This window comes from Elaeis guineensis, chromosome 5 (assembly GCF_000442705.2).
Source record: "Elaeis guineensis isolate ETL-2024a chromosome 5, EG11, whole genome shotgun sequence".
Lineage (NCBI taxonomy): Eukaryota > Viridiplantae > Streptophyta > Magnoliopsida > Arecales > Arecaceae > Elaeis > Elaeis guineensis.
Window position 1 is genome coordinate 3,719,522 of NC_025997.2, and position 10,991 is coordinate 3,730,512.

Below are 10,991 nucleotides of genomic sequence, written 5' to 3' on the forward strand. Positions count from 1 at the left end.
TACGTTGTTCTTTCATCTCAAAACATTTTTTAATTTTTTCAGTAAGTTTTGTAGCTTTCTTGATTTTATTTGATGCATTTTAGGGTACTCTAAAGCCTAGACTAATTATAGGAGAGTACAGGTTTTGACAAATATTTTTTTTTTAGAGAAATATGTTTCTGTTACCTGGATATAGCAGCTACTTACTCACTTTACTCACTTTTTTTTCATAATTAATAACTCCGTGCTATTCTTGCCCATGGATTCTCTGGTAGTCTTGTGTAGCTTGATAAAAGAGAAAGGATCAAAGAAATATAGCTTAGACTTCTACACACACACACACACAAAAAAAAAAAAAAAAGGGAAAGCGAAATACATAGCTTGGACATGAAAATACTTCGATTATCTCCCACTCTTCCTTCAGCCTTTGTCTCCATGACTTTCCTTCATACGTTAAGTTCGTTCGGTTGACCATCACCAGATGAAGCCATACGTTTGATTCCTACTTATGACCAAATATAACTTTGTTACCACCTTGACAAGCAAGTGTTATGCAGGACTGATTTTTTGACTAGATCGCAGGGGTTCTTCTAGTTAAGAAAAGATTTCTTCTGAACAAGCCATGTTATACTTGAATCAAACCTTTGAAATGGGTGGAGAAGACAAGTGAGCGTGCACCTTTTTATTTTTTCTGCTGATAAGGAGTCCTTGAAAGCACAAGGGAAAATCCCAAACAAACTGAAATATTTGTAATATGTACGAATTATGATCTTGGTTACTCTCTTCAGAAGGAAAGAACAAACAGGTATGATGATCCTGGTTATTTTTAAGGAAGTAACGGATGAGATCAAGATGGTTTGATCTCTCCCAGCTACTTGTTTCTTTTATTTGAGAAGTTCATCTGTGTTGCAACGGGGGATTTGGCCTACCGATGCATTAAAAGAAGTCCAGTGGTCAAGATGCCTTGATCTCATCTGCAAGTACCTTGCAATTAACAACATAGCGATTTCTTCCGCAAGCAAGTTTTCAAAATTTTGACCCCATCATTTTAACACCAAATTATAAATGTTCTTGGAAGAATGACTCTATAAGTTCATAAGGCATGAAATTCTTATCTGACAGAAAATTCTTAGATCAAGTAAAAGATAAGTAACAGTAAAAAGACTGCATCTATGCCCGTCATTGACAAAATGCGAAAATTTAATTATAAAGACTTTGGAAATTAGGATCTTATAGTCTTAACCTTTCCAAGGATGTGTTGGTATAGTTAATTCAAATGTTCAGCTAGAAAGTTATGGCCCCCAAGAGGCTGACCGCTTCACCTTTGCTGGGTTCGTTTGTGCTCACCTCTTGTAAATAAATTGCTTCTCAAAGACCATTAGAACTCCCAATGGTGCCAACACCATAAATGCAAAATAAATATAAGATGCTTGAATTGATATGGACATAAGTATTTAAAAAAAAGAAAAAATCTGTACGTATATAGTTAGGTGAATGACCTTGATATGCGTCTAATTAATGGACAAGTTCGTGAGACAAGCCTCTATCAGATTATGGAAAGGATTTCATTAATTGCTTTTACAATTAATTCACTTTATTTGATCCAATGATCTTCTTGTTACACATCTTCGTCTGAGCTTACGGCCAGATGGTGATCAAGATGTCAAAATTTTGATTGATGTTTATGCCCAAAAAAAGGAGAATTATATGACCAGTAAAGAGAACCCTCTGTATTCACCCAGACCATTAAACCTTCTTCTACAAGATCTATCCAGGCTGCATGGTTTGGGGATGCTATCATATGCAGATACTGCGTTGCTTCTATTGCTAAGATGTGTTTAATAAGCCGCATGATTTGGTGTTGGATTCATCAAGTCGATCAAAGATAGCAACCTGTCAGTAGGTGTTTTTGTTTTCAATCACCACTGACTGGTTGCTTGAGGGTGTTGGGTTTAGATCAACATACAGTTAATTGGGGTATGTCGAACAGGCGTCCCAACCTGAACTGTTTTCTTGTTGGTATTTGAAGATGTTTCCTTGTTAGTATTCGATTATGCACTGCAACTTTGGTCATGGAACATGAGAGATGAGATGGCTTAAAGAAAATGTGTACTGTGCCTATGCTGGCTCATCTTGTACATAGATATATCCTGGGAGCAACGTACGTGATGAGGAAGTTTGGTTACATGACCAAGTAGTCCAACACAAATGGGACCTAATCCATGGATTGTGCATGGTACATGGTCTCCTCATCAGATAAGCGGACGTTTACATATATTAATATCCTGTTTGAATTTGTGGGATTGGGCACGTACATGATCTCCCATACTAAGTTATATCAGGATTTGCACTGTTATTACGGATCTCATTGTGCTACGTCCTATGAAACTTCTCCCTTAGGTTGCTTCGATTGTTAGCTATAAGATCATAGATGTACCATGGCAAAGGACTGTAGAAGACAATATGGGACACCATACCTGACAACTTGACTGATGACAAGCCTTTGTTGACAATTACATCAGCCATCTGCCCTGCAATGGATATTTACGGTAAGCTCCGTGAAAGCTGAATGGTGTACCACTATCGGCCGACAGCAAACGTACCTTAACGATGTGCAAAGCATGCATTAGAAAGCCAAAAGGAAGAGCCTAAAAGGTAATGCCCAACCGCCTAATTATTGGACCCTACAAATTAATATTGTAATTGGACTTCAAAGTACATAACTCCATGTCGGGCTTAGATGCAGGAACCAGCCCTACAGCTATGTTGCAATGTCTTGGAAGCGGATAGATAGGGTTTGTCTATGGTGATCAGACCATTATTTTGATGGTTCAATGCAATACTAGACCTTGTGTCACACATTGAAACACATGAAAAGACCTTGAATCACACATTAAAACTTGTGAAAACTATGCTCACATGTGATGCACATGAGACTCAATATCAACCAGTCTACGTGGCATTACTGGTCTATTAGAATTACAGCAGCTGCTAGCAGGATGATTCAGGTCTACAAACTATAAATCCCTTCAGGCCAAAGCGACCCCAAAAGAAAAGGCGAGAAGAAAGACCGACATGCTTCCTTTTGCGACAGTCTCCCGTGGGAAGGCGCACGCGCCAATGACCATTCCACCCTTGCCTTCACTTGGGAGAAGCAGGCGAAGTGCGACGCACATGCTGACACCCCCAAGGTCAACCGTCTTAACACCAAATTAAGTCAAAGACCCAGCACTCCCTTCCCGAAGCCAGCGGTAGACCAACACTCCGCCAATCCACCGTATAAACAACCTTGGAAACAGACAAAAGAGAAATTCTAAATTAAACGGCTGGTACGTCGTAGGATATAATCGCAATTAGGGATGGCAATGGGTAGAATTTGGGTCGGGTAGTATACTACCCATCCCCAAACCCAAACTTAATACCCTATACCCAAATCCTACCCGATATCCAATCGGGTAAGAAAAGAGATACCCATCTTCATACCCAACGGATTCGGAGATACCCGTGGATAACCCATTTCCCCATACTCAATCCATACCCGCCCCATACCCAACCCATACCCATCTATTCTATAGCAAAAAAAAAAGTAAAATAATTTTATGCATATTATCAATCAAAAATAGAATTACCAATTATATATATATACATACATACGCACATACACACTTTTAACACACACATACATACATGCATACATATACATACATACACATATATAATTATATATATATAGAGAGAGAGAGAAAGAGAGAGAGATCGTATATATGTGTGTGTATATATATATATGTATATATGTATATGTATATATATATTCGGATATGTATATATGTATATGTATATATATATTCGGATATGTATATATATATATATATATATATATATATATATATATTCGAATATGAGTTCGGGTATTATCCATATCCATAAATTCGGATCGGGTTTAGGTAGAAAATAATACTATCCATACCCTATCCATATATGTACTATAGTTTTCGAATTTTATCCAAATTCGAATCCAAATCCAGTCAAACCTTATTTTTCGAATTTGATCAGGTTCGGATAGGGTGTATATCCATTGGGTCGGATTAATTTTGCCATCCCTAAATGGGAGGACAAACACTTACTGCCTCTCCGGAGGCAATTCGAGTCCGTGACGGAAAACATTGCAGAACGAAAACCCAGAGCCAAAAAACCCCACAGAGGAAAGAGACGACCACAAACAGTTAAAAAACTGTGGAAAAGATTATAATAAAAGCAAAGTGTTTTAGTTGGGCAATATGCATCATGAGAACAGTCGTTTTCTATACATTCTGGGGAACAAAAACAACAACTCCGTGCCGTAAACTGCAAGGCAAAGGCGAGCATTCACATTAGTTCTCCTCGCTCTCAGAAGACTTCTCTTTTTAATCCATTTTCCACTTCTACAATCACTGCTCAAATTGAGAGGGTTCGTCGTTGATACGCTTGCTTCCATGGGTGCTGCGGGAGATAGGCGGGTTGGCTTCTTTCCTGGTCGTCGCCCGGGGCTTTCTGGGGATGCACTTGGCACGGACGCCCTCGTCGATCTCCTTCTCGACCACCTCCACTTTCGAGCTCCTGTTTGGATTTCACAAACATCGCGAACCCGTTACACGTGAAACGAAGCAATATACGTTGTGGAAACGAAGAAAATTCCGTCAAACAGATGTCTGTGATTAGAAGGAAAACGTAATCACAAAATGAACAAACGTGAACGAGAAGGCATTCGATCGTAGACTTTGATTTTTTTTTTTTCCCTTTCAAGCACGAGTGAAGAGTAAAGAGGTTGTGCACTAGCTAGATAGATAACTAAATACGGAGAGAGAGCATGTGAAAAGGCTGACAAGAAAGGGGAATCCAGCAGGTAGGTCCCACGGTACAAAAGTTCGACCTTTCTTTGTATGCTGCGACCACGGAGAGCGAGCATCCTCGTTGCTCCGGTGGCGGAGAGGACCTGAAAAACGGCCTGATGCTAGCCATTTGGAGGAGGAAATGAAACGAGCCAACTGAAACAGTTCTTTCTCGCTTGCCAATACAAAGGCTCAATATAAAAGCATCGTCAGTGATTTCGGTGATTAAATAAGTTACCACCAAGCCACAAAATGGTTGGACGAGACCCATCACAGCGTCTCATTCACCCCATCATCTTTTACTCAGCATCAACAAGAAACATTTAGCGTCGTCAATCTGATCAGATCGATACCTTGCCGACTGATGCCTGAGCAAACATGCATATTATATATGTAGATGGAAATTTTTTTATAAGCAATGCTGCCTTTCCCTAAGCTGTCCGATGTGACGGATGTGAAATATCCTGCGCTTCTGCGACCTCTCACGACGCTGGTTTTTTGGTTTTTACCCATAAATAATTAAAAAAACAAAATCGAAACTCACTACTTCTCCGATCTATCCATCTTTTGTTATTATACATTTTTACTATTTTTCAGAGAAGTTAAAATAGGCCGGTCGTTGCTTTTGCGGAGGATATTAAAGTAAAATAATAGACAATCTGTTGACAGCCGGTTACTTCTCTTTTTTTTTTTTTTTTTTAAATCCTAAAGCAATTCTAAAACTCTACATCATCCCATTAACCCTCTCCGTTCCCATCCCTCAACTACTCACCGATCCAATCCTCGCCGGAAACCCTGAGATACTTATCTGATCGGATATCATGGAGGAGAAAGCAGAGCAGATTCTAAGCCATCGGACCATCCATCTTACAGTGGGTGGTAGAGAGATCTAAAATTCTTAACTCGTATAAAATCCGAAAGAACTGTAGCAAAACCCTTAAAGTACCCAACCTATTTTGAGTCATCCTGACATATATAAAGCTACATTCCTGCACCTTACTCAGCGTTTGGAATGTAGCTACAAAAAGCAATGGTTAAAAGAGGTTTTTTAACCCCGGATTTGCACCCCTCGCAGAGGGAATCACGTAAGGTTGAGCCTCTAGGTCATTTAGAGGACGTGGAAACAAATGATCGAAAAATTAGTGGGAGAAGTACTCTTCGATCTCTATGACTCCAAAAATAAAGCCAGAACCTAGCGAGTCGACCATAGAGGCGCAGCTATAAGGTAATGAATTCAAAACTGGAATAAATTAACGGTAAAGCAGCCTTACCTATCGGCGTTGTAAGAAGAGGAACGCTTCAAGCCGGGAAACTCGGCGACGTCATCACTTTCCTTCTTTTTGGTCTCTATCAAGCTGCCGCTAAAGTATTCCTTGTCCTCCAACTGGATCGCAGCGAAACTAGGGTGCACGTTCACGATCAAGCCGTCCACCTCAACCTTCGCACTCATATCGGACCGTCCACGCGGCAGCCTCCCTCCGTAGTGCGACACCAGGGAGAAGCCCCGGTCCTTAATCGGGATGGAGCCGCACGAGATGAGGTGCATCAGGACCGCAGAGGCCCGGAACCTCCCGCTCGGGTAGCTATCCACCGTCCGTTCCTGATAGCCCGACGCGTCGGGGACGAGCCGCCCGTCGGCCTTCATCAGCGACTCGAGGGTCTCCGGGCTGGAGGAAGACGGGGGAGGCGAGATCTCGTCCCTCCCCAGCTCCGTCGTCGGGTTCTCCTCGTCGGCCCGGTTGTCGTCCCGGCCGACGACGGCATGCCGCCTCTGCTTCTTCTCGTCGGTCTGGGTGGCCGCGTCGGCGGCCTTGAGGGCGGTCTCGGAGGTGAGCTCAGACTTGTAGACCTTGTACTCGTTGAGATCGAGAGAGCTCCACGGCTTCTTGTTTCTCCTGACAAGAGAGTAGTCGGAGTCGTAGTGGACAGATTTGGCGATTTCCAGAGGCTTCTCGGAGCCGGAGGAGGAGGCGACGGTGTCTTGAGACATGGGAGAGGAGTTCGCCGGGTGGAGAAGCTCCGATCCCTTCAGGATGTACTCGTGGCCGTGTGCCGGGTAGATAAAATCGTCTTCACAGATATCGTGCCACACAAACCCATTCTTGTAGCTCCTGGATCAAAAGAAAACCATGTACAGTATATAGTTTCTAGAGAACAAAATAACATGAGGAAAAACTACTAAAGAAATCCATAGAAAAATACCGCTTGGAAGACCAAGAGTACATGCTGGCCATTCCCTTGCCTCGGAGAACATCAAGACGATTGATCACGTCTGTAATCAAAAACAAAACAATGGCATTTAGAAATCAGACGGATACTACGTTGTAGAACCAAAGAAGTCCAAAGTTTCCAGTCTCACCTCTGAGGTACAGGCCGTCGCTGGAGGAAAGGGAGACCTCCATGAAATGCGGGTGCTCCAACTGACCATTCCTCGAGAGGTAGTAGACCACCGGCACCTTCCTCTCGGTAATCCCTGGCTTCGGCTCCGTCCGTACCTTGGTTGCCTCAGGACTCGTCTCGCGATCCTTCCACTGCCTCACAAGCTCTGCTCTTCCTCGGGACGCCATCGCCATTCTTCTCCGACAAAAAGAGGCAAAACAGAGGACGATTCAGAGGTCGAACACCTTCCTGCTTTCAGAGTAGGAAATCCCTCCTCCCAAAGAAAAGGGGAAAGCCGAATGATTCTCTAATCTCCAACCTAGAAAGGCTTTACCTCGCCTCTCCGGATATCAGCATCCGAAAGCTGGAGAAAGCGACAGGCTCTCGAGAGGGAGGGAAGGGAAAAGAAAGGAGGGTATTTATAAAGGAAAGGAGAGCAGAGTGGGGTTGTATCTTTCACTCGAAAACAGGATTTTCCTTCCTTCGCATGACTCTACCGTTGGATCGACCATCGCATAGATCTGAATGCGCTAGCGATTCATCCCTCGGCGCACCTCTCAAAGCGATTAGTGGATGACCCAACGGTGGGTTCGCGCGAAGGAACGCGGATCCTTCTTTCGCGCGAAGATACACCCCCAACCTACGCTGAGAAAGCGAAGAGGCAAGCGGGCGGACTCAAAGCGGGCGATGCCTTGGCCAAGCGGATACCAACAAAATAAAAGGGCTCATGGGATTAGAGTAAAAAATAAATATAAAAAAGAAGACCCACGTAAAGACTGAAGTGCCCTTGAATTCAACGGCCATGCAGCCGGTGTCAGCAACTCCGAGGCAGTGGGTGATCTTGTCTTTTTGCTTGTCTCCATTAAGAGAGGTAAGGTGTGCGGCAGCTGTCTCATCAATTTTGAAACGAGATGCCGCGACATTTTAGACCCTCGCGACTTTAATTAGGGCTAGGATCTCTGGCTATTTTGATGAACGGACAAAGTACCGTACATTTATCGGTAGATGGGTTCGGGTTGTATGAGAACGTCTGATCTTCTCCTGCAACATGAACTGTTGGATCGTACTTTCACAACTTTCAAAGCTCTCCGATCTCTTCCTTCTGATCCTCTTTCCTGGTATAGATCACGAGACATGTTAGCCAACTTCCGAAGCCTAATATGAATCATTGGATCCACAACAATTTTTACGCAACTTCCAAAGTCTAACATGCCGTGTTGTGTAATAACATGCCGTAATGATTTATGTTGTGTGATAAGTTAAACGTGATCTAATGAACCATGTTGCAAATAAAAGACCAATCATCCTTACGTCCAAAGGATAAGACCCGCGGACATCAACAGATACGCTCAAGATTTTCAAAATCAATATCAAACACTGTTTCAATGGACCGATGGCATTAATCGATACGGTCCTATATTATATCGGATCAGACTGGGTCAGCACGAATCAATAAAAAAATAAATTAATAAATTTAAAAAAAAAAAGAGAGGAAAATAGATGGGAGCAGTGAAGATGCCGTCGGTGGCCTGCATCAACTCTCAGAGGGCCACAGTGATTTACGTCATTTGTGGAAGAAAGAGATAAGGAAAGAAAGAAAGAAAAAGACCGAAAGAGATCCGATAGGGAGATTATCAGAGGATCTATGACTGATCGTCGGACGGACGATGTAAACATCATCTAAAGCTTCACAATTATGAGATAAGGATAATCATCTTATTTTAATTTTTTTTAAAAAAATTAAAATAATGAAACTGACAAATTTATACCAGCTTCATCATTCATTATTATTTTTAAAAAATACGATGTGAAGAATAAAGACGGTCACCTATATTCTATGGCTGTGGCTTCGTTCGTGTATTTTTCACCATCCGATGACCACGACGGCCATCCAACAGTTCCAGAGATCCCTCTCCATCGTCGTCTCCACCGTCTGATAACATCCCTCCCCACTTTTACTCAGAATAAAAATCTCTATCAGATGACATCGAGTGCAAATATCTCTGCAGCTCTCCAATAGCCTCGATGGACCAGCGCTGTCCTCCAGTAGCGATGTTTTCCTCTCCTCCTCTCTTTTTCTCTTTTTTCTTTCTTGATGTCGGTGTGTCACGCTCCGAACTCAACACCCGGGTCGGATACGTGATGGCCGCACACTCCTTAGAGCAAGCTCTAAAGAATATGCAAGGCCAAATTAAATCATTACAACCTTATCAACCATAATATTTAATTTCAATAATAATTCATAAAACCTTGCATAATTACAAATTAAATTTCTTCAATCCTCTAATCAGGTATCAACGGTACTCTATCTATGCATTCGCTCACTCACAAATCCATACCATAGCCAACCATGGACATCTTGTGACTCTAAGAAGAAAAGAAAAATGAAGGGGTGTGAGCTTTACAGCCCAGTAAGAATTTCCATATCATACCAATATAATAATATAATCTGAAAATAAAGATAAGCAATAACACATAAAAGTCGATGTTTACTGTCCAGAATACTGCAAACATTTATAGATTATCTGTTTTATCAAAAGAGATGCATTATCATATGTTAATAAGTGAAACAATTTTATTCAACAATTGTTTCATGTCTTATCTTTCTATTTTCTTCTATTATCACATCATCTTTAATCCTTTTCTTTTTGGCTTTGGCTTTGGACTACCAGGATCATGCGACGATCTTTTATTTGGATCGATTTCTGTGATCTTCCTCGGATCGAAATATTCATGATCTTTCTCGGATCAAAGTGGCCATGATCTTTCTCAGATCAGATTCTTCCACACATAAGTCTGTGGGGGCTGTCCCAGGAATAAGCTCCTGGTAGATTATTCCACATGACAAGGCCAGTCCAAACTATATTTTTTTTTATTTTCATAAAATTATAATATTTGATTTCATTAATCAATTCAAATTTTTGCAGTGTAATAAATATGTCATACCCATATAATCATGTCATCAATCACTGATACAAATGTATTGATATAACATACTCATGCTCAAAATCATATAAATAAATAACAGTGTCTCAGATATAACAAATTCATCGATCTCAAATCCAATGATGCAAAATCAATGAGATAAAACCAACGGTAAAGTAACATATATAATGATGATCATATACAGGGATCTTACCTTTACCGGTGATTGATCTAAGCATAGAAATCAATGTTCTTCTTTGATTTATAAATTTTTTTAATAAAATATTTCACTCGATATCATATACAGACAATCATCTCTTAATGATCCTGATCAATATAAAAATCACATATAAAGAAATTATCGATAATCGATCATAATAACACAAATCGAGGATCTCTCTTAAGATTAATCAAAATTAGGATTTATCTAAGTATCAAGATCCTCTACTGATCCATAAGACTTCTAGAGAGAGAAAATTCATGAAGAGAGAGAAAATTCTAGAAAGAAAAAATAGAGAGAGAAAGTAGAGAGAGAATCTTCGTATCCTTCAGATGAGGCAATCATGGTCGAGATCATCAGAGGTCCTATCAGGATGACTTAATATGAATCAAATGTTATAAATTTCGAATAGGATTGAACTGGGATCAGATCTACTACACGAATTTTGGAGCAATCTCAAATCATCATATTTTTATTTCAAATTTATCATAGGATCTGTGATACAATCAGAGAGAGTAGAAAGACCTTAGAGAGAAAAAATCCATAAAGAGAGAGAAAAAAGGTCTAGAAAGAGAATCTAGAGAGAGAAAATGGAGAGAGAAGGTAGAGAGAGGAGAGAG

At 40.9% G+C, this 10,991-nt stretch overlaps 1 protein-coding gene across 1 annotated transcript; it reads right to left on the reverse strand.

Annotated features, from left to right (window-relative positions):
- Window positions 1-4,202: 4,202 nt before the first annotated feature.
- Window positions 4,203-7,889, reverse strand: LOC105044476 (protein SOSEKI 5). Its single transcript, XM_010922396.4, has 4 exons — window positions 7,207-7,889; window positions 7,050-7,119; window positions 6,119-6,958; window positions 4,203-4,575 (listed from the first exon to the last, which is right to left on the reverse strand). The coding sequence occupies exons 1-4, from the start codon at window positions 7,418-7,420 to the stop codon at window positions 4,407-4,409; spliced, it is 1,293 nt and encodes a 430-aa protein (XP_010920698.1). The 5' UTR covers window positions 7,421-7,889; the 3' UTR covers window positions 4,203-4,406.
- Between the last annotated feature and the right edge of the window lie 3,102 nt (window positions 7,890-10,991).

What these genes read in the sequence shown, in the direction of transcription:
- LOC105044476 (XM_010922396.4), bottom strand. Translation starts at nt 7,420, where the DNA reads ATGGCGATGGCGTCCCGAGGAAGAGCAGAGCTTGTGAGGCAGTGGAAG. An exon ending in CGACGGCCTGTACCTCAGAG is followed by an intron (nt 7,120 to 7,206) that starts GTGAGACTGGAA and finishes TTTTGATTACAG; the next exon opens with ACGTGATCAATCGTCTTGAT. An exon ending in TACTCTTGGTCTTCCAAGCG is followed by an intron (nt 6,959 to 7,049) that starts GTATTTTTCTAT and finishes CTTTTGATCCAG; the next exon opens with GAGCTACAAGAATGGGTTTG.